General features: G+C 30.1%; 1 protein-coding gene across 2 annotated transcripts; it reads right to left on the minus strand.

Moving 5' to 3' along the window:
• Positions 1-1,388: 1,388 nt before the first annotated feature.
• LOC118183716 (uncharacterized) lies at positions 1,389-13,503 on the minus strand. 2 transcript variants are annotated; one of them, XM_035353308.2, is made up of 5 exons: positions 13,366-13,503; positions 9,139-9,292; positions 6,638-6,780; positions 2,735-2,843; positions 1,389-1,624 (listed from the first exon to the last, which is right to left on the minus strand). In XM_035353308.2, the coding sequence occupies exons 3-5, from the start codon at positions 6,699-6,701 to the stop codon at positions 1,441-1,443; spliced, it is 357 nt and encodes a 118-aa protein (XP_035209199.1). In that variant the 5' UTR covers positions 6,702-6,780; positions 9,139-9,292; positions 13,366-13,503; the 3' UTR covers positions 1,389-1,440. The 2 variants fall into 2 exon arrangements, with proteins under 2 accessions (XP_035209199.1, XP_085666425.1); XM_085810299.1 differs by lacking the exon at positions 13,366-13,503 and adding an exon at positions 10,840-10,979.
• Positions 13,504-14,001: the final 498 nt, after the last annotated feature.

The following is a 14,001-nucleotide window of genomic DNA, read 5'->3' on the forward strand; positions in this document are numbered from 1 at the left end:
GACAATTTCTTTAATTTCGGCTTTTCTTAACTACTTTCCTTTTGCCTTAAGTTTTAGCCAGAGAATATTATGATTCGATTATTTTAACTCTGACAGTAAATTTGTAACAAATAATCACCTTAACACTAAAAATTTCAAAATAATCCAAAATGTTTCCTTAATCCAAAAATGTTTCTTCGTAAACCCAGGCATCACTTTTATCGGTTTCCTTGCACTTTTAATATTTCACAAATGGCTCGTTTGGAAACTAAAACATGAGCATTAAATGCATAATATTTTTAGGCCTTCATTTTTATTTAAGTGTATGTTATCTTTTTTGACTTTTCATATTTGTATTTCATATTCTACTTCCTTTTTCATATTCTACTTCCTTTGTGCATAAGTTTTTGCACATATTTTATTGCACTATTTTGTCTTAAATTGCCTTTATCTTAAATTTTCCCTTTTTCTACACTATTATTATAAATATATCTCATTATCGCGTCGGAAAAATCAATCATTATTAAATACATATTTAAATTTTAAATTATCTTAATTTTTTTGTAAAAAGCAAAAGTAACTTATAAGTTTGTATTCAAGGATTGAGTGTGACAAAACGCGATAATCACCAAATTACTGTGAATCTGCTAACGAAAAATTATATGACTTTGAAAAGTCAATGCATTTTGGCAAATAAACAATAATTTAATTTACATTTTTACATTTTGTTTAAGTTATAAAATGTTTTTAACATTTCTATTTCATTCATTTGTATAATTTTATAATGTTTTATGAGAATGTTCAGATAAACTTTATAGTAACTAATTTTAAGCCCAATTTGATTTTTATATTTCACACGTCTAAATCAATTGAGCTGCATATTAATTGAAGCTGCAATAATTTTGAAATATTTTTCTTAAGAGGTAATAATTAAATTCTAATATCAAATGTAAATATATATATATAATATATATATATATATGTGTGTGTGTGTGTGAAAGATATAACACACACACACACATATATAAAATACGATAGCTGCTTTAAAAAATAATTGGTGACTTCAAAATTAACATTCTAAATTTGGTGCTGTCCACCCTAAATTCATCTGTTCTCGCAAATTCGAGATCATTCCAAATTACATAACACTGCTTGAAAAAGGTAACTAAAACTAATATCGACCAATCATAGTTTAGAACACTCTCTGCACCTACGAAGTGTAAATACTGAGTCACGAGCACTATGCTTCCCTTTTTCCCTGATTTCTGCCATGCAAGCAACTCCGCGCGGCTTATGCTTCCCTGCCTGAAATGACGTCTCATCTTTTTACCTGTCCATATGAGAAATTATCGTCATTGCTACGATTAAAGAGTATATTATCTACAAGAGTATATTATCTACAAGGAAAATAATGTAAAACAAAGATTTACAAATTTATTGAATATCATCGAGTGTTTTCAGTCATTCATAAAGCGTAGCAGAAATGCTTCTTAACATTTTTATGTTTGAAAGTTGGTATTTTTTACAACTGTTTTCTAGAAAGTTGTAATTAAATGATATTATTTCCTTTGCTACCAGCAGAGCTTTGCTTCCGCATTTCTCCTCGATCTTTTCATAGCCACACCGCAGCCAGTTTTTTAGAGATCTAGAAAGACAAAAAAGTTTCCAAATATATCATCAGAAAAAGACTTATTGTACATTTTGCTTTTCAAAATATTCAGTTGTAAGTAATATAAAGTTTCAATTTTAATTTGAATTAATTTGAACGTTCTTAGAATGATTTATTTTAGGATTAATGAAATTAATGAAAGAGAGGCACGGAAAATGTAATCATGAAAACCAAAAAAATTTAACTTATATGTTTAATTAAAATAAAAATTATATAGCGTATTCTAAGAAATACACTGCATGGCTTCAGTAATTTAAGAACAATTTATTACAGACTTAAATTATATTTTGCGAGATTTTAAAGCAGTCTTTCAGGAAGTTTATATTGTAAAGGAAAAGTAAAGTTTTCAATAAACTTCCATGAATGAAAATTAAGAGAAATAAAAATAATTAAATAACTATAATCACAGACGTATACTTCCAGTTACAAAAAGTTTCAAATAACTGACATTTTCACAATATGTGAGTTTTAGGTTTAAGACATCACTTTTATAACGAGGAAGTTATCTTCGATACAATATGTTACTGAATGGTATTTAAAAGAAAAAATCAGCCTTGAATAACTGTAATTTATTTATTCACCTAGCGCTTAATGTAAATTGAAAATGATGTCAAATATCGCAAATTTTAAAGTTAAACATATTGGTCAATTTTTGTCTTACAGCAGCCAAAGCTTCTCTGTTTCAGTTTTTATAACAATCATAAAAAGTTCCTTAGTATAGACACTGGAAGAACGTATTCTTTTGCAAAATTAATCTACTTAAATTTAAATATGGCAAAACGTGAATATTGGCTTCATTTACAGCAGTTTTTTCATTGGAAGTATATATCTAGGAGGGCAACTATTGCGAAAACAAAGGCCGAATAAGGACTTTCATGGACACGGTGCATAAAACCTCACAGATCCTCATAAACGCATCTGAAGTCAAACAGCAAGTTTGCCACTAATATTGCTATTTATTTCCTAAAAGTATAAACATTTCCTCATTTTTATTAATTTCTTTACCTGTTGTTTGAAAGTATGTTTCCAACCACTATATATGCAATAATTTTATTAAAATGACTAAAGTTACCGAGTCATACGTACGAACACAATTTCCTTGCAAATTCTGAAGATTCACGAAGGTGGGGTATGTTTTCACATTCAGTCAACTGTTCCCTCTGCTCATTTAGACATTTGGCACTTTCTAAATACCCTGAAATAGAAGTTAACAAAAAAGAATAATGTGTACTTATGCTTATGTATACATTTGTAATCAAATAAGTTATAACTATCCAGGCAATTCTGAATTTAAAATTAAAGAAAATTTTTACAGAATTCTAGAGAAATGTTGACGAATATTTTTGTAATTGCAGTTAACGTAACTCAAATTCTATGTTGAAAATTTAGCCTGTGCATTTAAAAGATCATTAGAAAAATTATTTAGAAACATGATTTTTTATCGCTAGCTATCATAAATTCGATCGAATAATCCGCAACGTTCACAAAATGTTGTATACATGCAACAATCGCATGCATTTTCGTAAAAATAGTATTTACATTAACAAAAATATGTAAGTTGTAATATATTTTTCCCTCCTTAATATGTGCGTTCAAACTATTTGCGTAATTGGAAGAACATCTAGCTATTAAAGTTCGAATACCGGAATACCGGAGAGGGGACTGCAACTTTTTTTTAAGTTTTCTACCTGAAAAAAATCTATGATGACGCTACAGATGACGACAGAATTAAAATAGGGTGGATGATAATTCATTACTTCGAGGACTTGGCGACTCTTTCGCCGCTTTTTGAGTCATATTTTAAGTGGCGGAGAATGTAAGGTATATTCTCCCTCGTTACTATGTGTTTTCGAGGCGTAATTAGCTTCGAATGGCAGACGGAAAGTCTAGAGTTCTAATCCCGATATTAAACATTTTTCATGTTTCCATCTTCGATAAAGCTAACGAATCTTCAAGGTTTCCTTTAAAAATTCCAATTTTCTCGTTTATAATATGCAGAATTTTTCACGACACTTAGCAAAACTTACAGGAGAATTTGAGAGCATTCAAGAGAAATATTAAACTCAAATTTCAAATGGAAATGATGAATATTTGATGATATATGAGAGTTTAACACATGGGCGAAATAATGCATCAGCATTTTTCTTCCGTAATTTAGAGGCACTTATATAGAACGTTCCAGCGAGTATCTTGCAAACTCAAGAAGATATCGACCATATACAGGAGGGGGGTTATTGAAACTACATTTTGAATACTAACTAGATGATAAGGGAATTTCCATTAATTTGTCATTTTCTTAATTTAACATTTGTTCATTAAGACATAAAAAGCATGTTTTATTCCCAAACACCTTATTCTTGTTATTTATATAATATCAGATTTATAGTGAAAAATTTGCGTAACAATGAACAATTTCACTCACAGGAAAGAGGTCTCAGATGTAATAAGAAAATGACATGTTTTGTAAAATCCCTTATCATCCAACTAGTTTCCAGAAAATAACTGTCATTTAGCTCACGTAATCATGAAGATCATTTTGAATTTCAAAGGCATTCGCCTGGAATATTTATATAAATTCCCTTTAAATCAGGCATTGGCAGTCTTTTCGGCTGCGGGTCAGTATTAATTAAAATTTGTGTATTAAGTAGACGTTTCGGTTCAGTGGTATTTTCACTTTGAAACTTTCTTTTCTGGTAAATAACAAGATGAAATTTATAGAGAAAATAATTACAATACGTTTTAAACTTTAAATGTAATGATGAAAATTACAACTCTAATTATTATAAACACGAAACTTAATGAACATAATTTTTCTCTTCGATATCAATGGCTCCCTTGATGCTGAACTTGTGACGTAATTTAGTGGCTCAGTGTTCAGAAAAGTCTTTACCCGGCCTTTATTTTCGCAGCCCTTGGTCTTAGACATATACTTCCAGCTACAAAAGTATTTTAAATGAGGCAAAGATATTAGTACTATTAAACTAAGAAAATTAATTTTGTAATTTGGAATATTTTTTTACACTTGCCTCCATTCCCTATACTAATAGTTAGGGGAAAATATGTAATTGCTAAAAATGCATTTAATTTCAAATTTTATAATATCTGATGTGCTTTATATTTGCACTGAGGGTGAGTTAATAAATACAGGTGAATAATTCGAGTCTGGTTTTATTTTCGTCCTAAATTGCCATTCAACGATACTCTTTTGTGATATACTAATGACCTTAAATAATAATTTTGTCACTTTTGATATGCCGAGAGGATCTTTGCGTAGGTAATTTCTATGTTTTCAAAGTCTAAAAATACGTTATTTATATTCTCTGAAATTTTATTAGTTGAGAGCTATAATCTGCCTACACAAAATTTATTTATGTACAATTATTTTTCACTTTTAGGTAATGGAAACAATATTACAAGTTAACTACGTGCTTATAAAAAACTACCATTTTTTTCCCAGAACATGAACTGTGTATGGGTTTTTAAGTAAAAATTTTAAAAAGTTGAAAAAACATTATTGATCAATATATTTCATAATAATTTACGTAGAGACGCCCGTCACGTCATCTGTTAGCATGAAAAAATTGCTTTAAGCGATATTTTTTTTTTGGTACAAATGCAGACATTTTGGGCTTTAATCTATATATGGTCCCTAAATATGAGTACTGATTTTATTACCACGCATCTTGGTCAGTGCTTGTCCTACTGGAGTCAAATGTTTTGTGTTTAATATTTTACAGCGAATATAAAATTTTTCTTTAAGGACTGGAGGAAAGTGTAATTTCTTATTTCATACAAAATAATTTTTTTAAATTTAAAAGTGGGAAAACGTGATAAATATTTACGTAACTTAAAACATTTTTGTAGTTGAAATCGCATGTTAACAACCAGCGGTTGCGGAAACAAAGGGCCGGGCAATGAGTTTTGTGGACAGGATGTATATCTCAGATTATGTAAACGAACGAACGAATTTACGAATTATAGTGAACAAAAATAATTCGTAAACATATTGTCACATTAATTTCTGTCACTGTTGTCATCATGGTTTCTTCTCACTGTTTTTCCTGTAGGCTTGTGACAATAAATTTTCCATCGTTTCACAACAAGCACGTTTAATTTCGTTTAGACATGGCCCAGCTAATCCCCATTGTGCTCTCAATAAATCGAGAGTTATTTGTATTTATCAATACCTTTTAAATTTGGCGAAATGCCCATTTTAATATTATATGTCTGTTAAACACTCATGAAAATGCTTGATTAATTGACATATAGAATAAATAAGTAAAGCAATAAATAATAATAAGTAGAATAAATAAGTAAAGCAATAAATAATAATAAGTAGAATAAATAAGTAAAGCAATAAATAATAATTAGAATAAATAAAAGCAATAAATAATAATTAGAATAAATAAGTAAAGCAATAAATAATAATAAGTACTGCAAAATAAATAAGTAAAGCAATAAATAATAATAAGTACTGTAGAATAAATAAGTAAAGCAATAAATAATAACAAGTAGAATAAATAAGTAAAGCAACAAATAATAATAAGTAAAATACATAAGTAAAGCAAGGTTTAAGTAAATGCACGAATTTGGGTATCACTGAGTACTTTCTACTTGGAGTAAAATTCTATAAACTTAATCATATAGAAGACAATTCTAAAATATGCATGGATACCTAAGAATAATTGTAAAATTCATATTGGTGGCCTATCTTCTGTGCATTTATAGCATCACGCTTGGAAATACTTTATGTTAGTATTACTTTAGTTCTTGTAAGTATATTTAAATGTTTTTAATATAATTCCCGGTACTCGTAAGGCTAAAGTACATTTTCTGCATCCAAGAATAATATTTGCTTTTTCGCATTACACCAGTTTAGGCTCACCAAAAGTTTCGTGAGAAATATAGAATTTGCAAAAAACGTACACTAAAGTGAAAAATCTGAATTTAAAACGAAAATTATAATAATTATAAAATAATTTAACTTACATCTTCTAAATTCGTTATCCTTGTCACAAACTTTAGTACATGTGGAATAGTAATCTTTGAACATCTGGTAATAAATGTTTTCTGTGTAATTTGGACAACTAGTTCCTTTGTCGACCAAACATTTTGCCCATGGCAATGTATACCTGTATTTTGGAAGAGACAGATTACATATTAGAAAAAGAAAAGTAGGATAAAATATGTGGCTTTATTCTGACCCATCTTTAATTTTTCAGTATACTTGAATCACAAACATCAAAAGCAAATTTTTTAGTCTTCCATTTTATGACAATATTTTGATATTGCAAAAAACTAGTTGAATAAAGGCATGGATGTCTGTAAATGTGCGGTACAGGGGCACTCTAAATATGCGGCAAGCCGAAAATCTTCTCGAGAGGTTGTGTTAGGGGAACAGAGGTGGGATACCCCCCAATTTTAATGGAGACCATAGATAAGGGTGCTCTACATCAAAAGTGGGGGCGGAACGGAGCGAAGTCATACTGTCATCGAAACAGTGCTGAAAGCTCTTGCCAACTAGTACAGGCGCAATCTTGCTCTCCTTGCCACGATGAATATTACTGTCAGGCAAGTGAGATAAATCACAACAACAGCACAGAAAGAAGAGACTATTTAATGGAAGGCTTTTAGAGGGCAGAACCAGGGGGTGTTTTGCCTGCCAGAAAAGCACGATTGATTCTTTTGCGATTTGTATTCTGTGCCATTGAGTTATTCTTGCTATTAGGCTTGCTTACGCCGATCTTAGGTCAGAACCAGTTTGGGCTTAGGCTAACTTATTTTCAACAGCTTTATTTTAAACCATAATTTTTGTCTTCTGTAAGCGCGAGTTGGTGTCGAATATTAAAATTTATTTGAATTAATAAACGGATCTTTTACACCTCTTCCCTGTCTATGTGGTACTTACAAGACATAGTGTTAATTCACAGATAGTCGTTTAGAGTTTTTGTATCTAGTTTATGTTACCTAAGAGGGCCAAACTCCATAAACTAATTTACTGAAAATGCGAGAAGGAAACTTAAGCCTTCAGAATCTGAAAATGTGAAGAATATATATGTAGCAGTTAATAGAATTTTGAGACCACAAATATAATTTTACATTCCTTCTTGCTTCTCTTCTCCTACGATGTTATGAACAGCAATGTTTTCTTCTTTCCTTGATTCCTTTATTGTGATTTTGCCTGTAACCGTTCAAAAGAGAGGACAATTCAAATTAAGAAAATATTAGAATTACTATGATTGATTTATCCCATATTGAATATATTATGATTATATTGAATTATTATGATTGATTTATCCCAAACTTCAAAAGAATTATGATTGATTTATCCCAAACTTCAAAAGAACCTTCAAAAGTATTCTTCAAAAGAAGAATACTCTTCTATAACTGCAATTGGAAGGCTTGATTTATCCCAAACTTCAAAAGAATTATGATTGATTTATCCCAAACTTCAAAAGAACCTTCAAAAGAAGAGTATTCTTCAAAAGAAGAATACTCTTCTATAACTGCAATTGGAAGGCGTACCCTTTTGGAGCCTTCTATCTAACTTTTTTCAGCGTTTATATTTGGAGCTTTGTCCGTGCGGCCCTATGCCGCACGGACAAATAGCCCAAATAGCATAGAGCTGCACGAAAATTTAGCCATGGGCCAAAATAAATTTCACTTTGGCAGAGCTTTGCTTGAAAAAGATATTTTAACCTAAAAACACCCAGGTGGCAGCGCTTATCTGTAAAGTAAAGCGTTCGATTTGATTCGGTGCTTTTACCTACATAACACTGTTTTCAGCTTCATCCACTGAATATAACAATTGTCGTGCGTACGGGCTCGTAACAGTTAGAATGCATAAGTCCATTAATAGATTAATGAAACTTGTTCTTATCAAAAGAAATTTATCAGAACGCTTGAATTTTCCTCAGAGATATTCGTACAAGTGTTCACAATATCGGGCGGTATAATCAGTAATTATACTTCAGAATATTAAAAACGTTAAATTACAAACAATGCAAAGCGCATCTAAAAAGAAAGATAACTCTCATATCTCAGTGCATGTAGAACTAAAAAACCCGCAACACAGTAACTAAGCAACTGCACTCAGACGCTCTCTCTCCTGCTATTTATAGCTTTCAGCTGGTCGCGAGATATTTCTAATACTTTCTGTTTATCGAAATTATTGGAAAGCAATAAAAGGATGGAATTACGGCTAGCATAATGGTCAATTACATTTTTTAATTTCAATGCAAATTACTGAGATGTTCATTTACTCAATGTTAAATTCACGTTGTGTTGCATTCTTACTCTTTCGGCATAGCTTTCTCTTAAAATTTGTCTAGCACTACATTTCAGGGAGAAATACAATTTTAATTATAATTCTACTAAAATTATCTATTTAAATACAAAATTCATAACAATACTTAATAAGTATTTAAATTCTTATTACTTCTTCTTTATTGTTAACATTTAGATGTTGAAAGGAAAGGTAAAAAACTCACTCGCATTGTTTATTCAAGTTTTCTTCATTGTTTTCAAGCGGTTTAAGGTCAAATCCAAGCGCTAACGTTTCTCCTCTGCGACCGAGATTAAAACAAGTCGTGGTAGCATGTACTATTGGACAAGTTTCGTCCCTTCTAAATGCAGCCGATAATGCTAGAAACAATCCACACATTATTATTTTAATTTATCAGAAAAATACTTATTTTTAAACCCACATTTTTAGTAATGAAATTGTTACTTTCGAAAACAAGTAATATTTTAGATTCCAAAAATAGAACACAATATTAGACTATCATACATAGGTTTTCTTTACCCATGATATACTACTCGTAGTAATTAACGGCTATAAGCGGAGTTCTCGCTATGAATTTGAATTCAACATTTAGGAGTTACATTCAATTTTACATTTAGGAGTTACAACAAGTTGGGGAAATAAAACGAGGGTGCTACTTTGGTTGACGGTTGCACACGAGGGTGCTACTTTGGTTGACGGTTGCACAGAATTTTGGCGATTTACGTTGGCGCATTTGTTGGCGCGGTTTTTACAATCGTCAGCCATCTTGAAAAACGCTGTTTTTACCTATTTTACGCATAGTAAAGTATTCGAAACTTAAAAAAAATAAATATCGTTAAAAATAATGGATTATTTTTTGTTGAAAATGTCGTTTTTTTAAGATGGCAGGCAAATGTAAATAAATACATTTACTATGAGTATAAAATATAAAAGGAAGGTTAAATTATTACTTTCATATAGCAAAGAAATAGAATAAAAACGCCGCTATAAAAACATTGCGCCAACGTTTAATTGGATTAAAATATTACTTAAACTGGATATCGAATTGAAAACATCATACCAACGTTTAAAAGATTTAAAATAAGTTTTATAGGACATAATCATTTAACATTACAACATATGTGGCGATAAATATCTCGGCAATTTTTGAAAACAGTGTATTATTTTTTTTAATAAAAATTCAAGAATACAATTATAAAGTAAAAGAAAAATATGTACTTACATTGGAGTATTTAACCTGTCGTATATTGATAAACACCACAAAAATAATCGGAATCGTAATTTAGATATCCGTGAAAAGCATTTGAAAAATGTAATATAACTTAAAAAATGTAATCTAAGGGAAAAAATTTGAAAAATGTAATCTGAGGAATTCAAAGAGATAAATAATAAGAATCCAAAGAGATAAAATTTTAAAATGGCGCGGTAATGCACAGATATTCAGTAACCAATTAAGGAGCTGATTACAGCTGGTTAATGCGAAATATCATGTAACCAATCAGGGAGCTGATTACATCACGAATAGAATTAAAATTATCTACATAATCATACATAATAAAATCATTTTTTAAAAAATGCAAAATTAAATTGTATTTTAATATTTAACAGCCATAAATAAAGTTTAAAACATTAGATTATAGATATTAAAACCAATTACTTTTAAAGCAAGGAACGTCATTGATTACATCAGCCACAGCATAAATTATACAAAATATCATAAAAAATAAAAAAAGTGTTCAAATGAAATTGCAAAATTAAATTGATTTTTAATATTTAGAAGCCATAAATAGTATTTAAAACACGGAATTTATGCATAATAAAATGCATTATTTTTTTAATAAAATGAGGTAGTATATTTATATATATATATTTCTAAAATAAAATGAGGTAGTAAAGTATAGGTTACCATAAATAACTTGTCTAGCAATGGGTTTACCATAAGTCGCATCGCTCGCCAGAAGAAAGAATCGCCAAAATCCGTGCAACCTCCTACCAAAGTAACATCAAAACGAGTTTGGCAGGGAAAAACATTTTAAATTAAGCAATGATCCTATCGGTATTTCATCGCAGGGCTGGCAGACAGCTAATTTGGTATAATTAATTGCAAAAAAGCTCATTGGATTGAAAGATCTCAATTGGAGGTACGTCTGAATACTTTCTAACGTTTCCGTAGATTACAAGTAATTTGTGTACTTGGAAATAACTCAGAAATTACAAGTAGTGTTACAAGAACCTACGCTTGTAAACGATAAGATATAAATTTCAGATTTATCTTTTCCATGTTACGACACTGCTCGATGTACCGTGGCTTCATATGTCGCACATAAGTTATGTTAATAAAATTATTGTGATATTACTTTTGCTGGGTTAAGTGTTTTGGTTTGTAAACTTATCATTGTTATTGCCTAGAAGATTTCAGTTCCACCCTTCTTGAAGAACATGCGGAATTTGCGTTCCATAAGAATAATTTGAAAAGGGTTAATTTTGAAAAATGTGGAAAAAAGTTACTGTCGTAAGTTTACATTGTTTATTTGTTGTTTCTAAGTACTTTTGGAATAGAAAGGGGAAGCAATCACAGCAAAAAGATTTAAAGATCTGTCATAAAGTACAGTTAGAGTTTTATTTCCTTTATACCCTATTTTAAATTTATGCATTGGAAACGTTTCTCATAAGATTATATTACGTAAGGTTTAACTTTGCAATAGTAACTTTTCACTGCATGTTGTAAGGATTTCAATCCAACCAACACAAATTTATTTATTATTTTACCCTTTTAGGTCGCTTTATCATCCTGCATTATTTTTGAATCATTTAATAATGAAGAAACTTCATGTATGTATGCATATTCCTCGCATTGTGAAGTAATCGACAGTACCTAGGGTCATCAAAATGTAAAATATTCAATCATTTAAAATTAGGATGTAATAATAGACTCTCTTTTAATTAATAGACTCTCTTTTGATGTATATGCACACTCTATATGTATTTGCGGAAAGCAAATCAGACGTTTAAATAAACTCAGTAAAGACATTGAAATTTTAAAACTTTCGTAGAACAGAAGAAAAGTTTCTAGAACTGGCGTATATCATCGGGCCAGTGGTTGAGAAACACTGTTACCGTTTATTCAGTGCTTAAACTCTACATTTCCAGAAAAAAAGGCTATCTATTTCTAGAAAGATGCGCATGAAATATGATGAATTAAATAATATATATATATATAGATAATTCGTTGATTGGAAACTTTTTTTAGAAAATACAGTTTCAAAGAAAACCCTTGTTGGGAGGCTCACAAATCCTAACTCACGGGAGGAGGGCCCGTGTGGCAGTGTGCTAGTTTGGTGCATTTTTATTAAAACATACGGCACCAAACTTTTTAAAATATTGTATAGTATTTAGAAACACATCATTTAAGAATAATAAGCAGTATTTTACATTTCACTTTAAAAATATTAAAAACAAATTAATAAAATATTTCCAAAATCATAAAGAAAATAGTATTAAATTTTTAATATATACAATACTCATGATCGTAAATTTTATACCCTGCGTAGTTTCAAAGAAATAGATAAAGTAAACACCTGCGCAAAATTTAATCCTTTCAGGCAGAAGAATTTTCAGAAGGAAAAATGTTTAAAATGTTTCAAAAGTAAAAAAAAAAAAAAAAAAAAAAAAAAAAGGAAGGGAGGAAAAACACCCATTGGGAAAACAAAAACAAAAAAAAGGGGGGGGGGGTCTGAAAAGTTTCAGATTTTAAATTACGTCCAAAGGGGTTTTCTTAAACTTTTGTGTGTTACCTTTATTTATTAAATATCATGTTCTGCACTTAAAACATAAAATTGAGTTCAACAGCAATGTCGCAAAATAATTTTAAAATGAGCATATCTTTAGAATTTCCGATACACAGTTTCCCGCGATGGAGATAAAAAAAAGTCCCCCCCCCTCAGGTAGAGTGTTATCATTGCTCGCTTTTAAATCGTTGAGTTTGTTAATCAAAAATTCGTTAAATTTTTGCAAAATATGAAATCGATAATAAAATAAATTCCAAATTTCAAATTTGGGCTTTCAGCTACGCATATTCGCAGTAGGATTGCGTCATTCAAAATTGGATGGCTCTAGGTACCGTTGTTTTATCACAATGCGAGAAAAATACATACATTTATGCAGATTCTTTATTATTTAATTTCTTCAAATAAAATACAGGGCGATAATATTTGGTGACAGCAGTTTAAAAAGTGAAACGGTTATTTATAGTGAATCCACGCAAAATCGCAAAACGAAAACAATAGTTCCTCAGGGACAAAGTCCCTTTGGATTAAAAAAAAAAAAAGGATTTTCCTGTTTCTGTTTTTACAAGTTAGAGTAAGGAATTTATGTATGTGCTTTTAAAGCAATAAAATTTGATATTATAACATAATATTTTCAAAACACTCACCAACTGCCACAACAGATTACATAGCATAAAATAGCATTTTGAGAGATAAATGGTGGATTCCAGTGAAAGAAATCGTGACCTATGAAGTGAAATTGATGTAATCATACAGCAATACAGCAATTTATTACTAGAGTTTTATCAATCAACATCAACAAAAGTTCCCTAGGGATTCTGAATCACTTTATACCTGGCATTTAAGATAGTGCCTTTTTTTCAGTCAGATATTTTTAATCAAAGAAGGCAATCTAAGGGTGGCAATAACACTTTATTTACATGAAAAATTAAAAATAATAAGAAAAGAATCGGGCAAATTAGTTAAGTATTCCCATCCTGCAACATAAATACGTTAATAATTAACTGAATAGACTTATTAAGAAGTAGTTATATAAGTTGCTTTGTGCTAAAAATTTATATCTAAATTAATCTTTAGGTGCTTATTAATACTTGCAGGGTGATTCAAAATTATCTGGCAAAAATTTAAAGGAAGGTAGAAGGGACTGATGCAACCAAGACTTTGTAATGGAATGTGTGTGCCGAAGATTACACAAAAAGTAAGCTACTTAAACTGCAAGATAATTAGTGGTGCTTACTAAAAACGTCGGCTAGGCTAAAGACGGAATAAAATTTGGCAGAGCT

The sequence above is a fragment of the Stegodyphus dumicola genome, chromosome 2, assembly GCF_044657685.1.
Source record: "Stegodyphus dumicola isolate Sdum_Otavi_A_Nest chromosome 2, ASM4465768v1".
In the NCBI taxonomy this organism is placed as follows: domain Eukaryota; kingdom Metazoa; phylum Arthropoda; class Arachnida; order Araneae; family Eresidae; genus Stegodyphus; species Stegodyphus dumicola.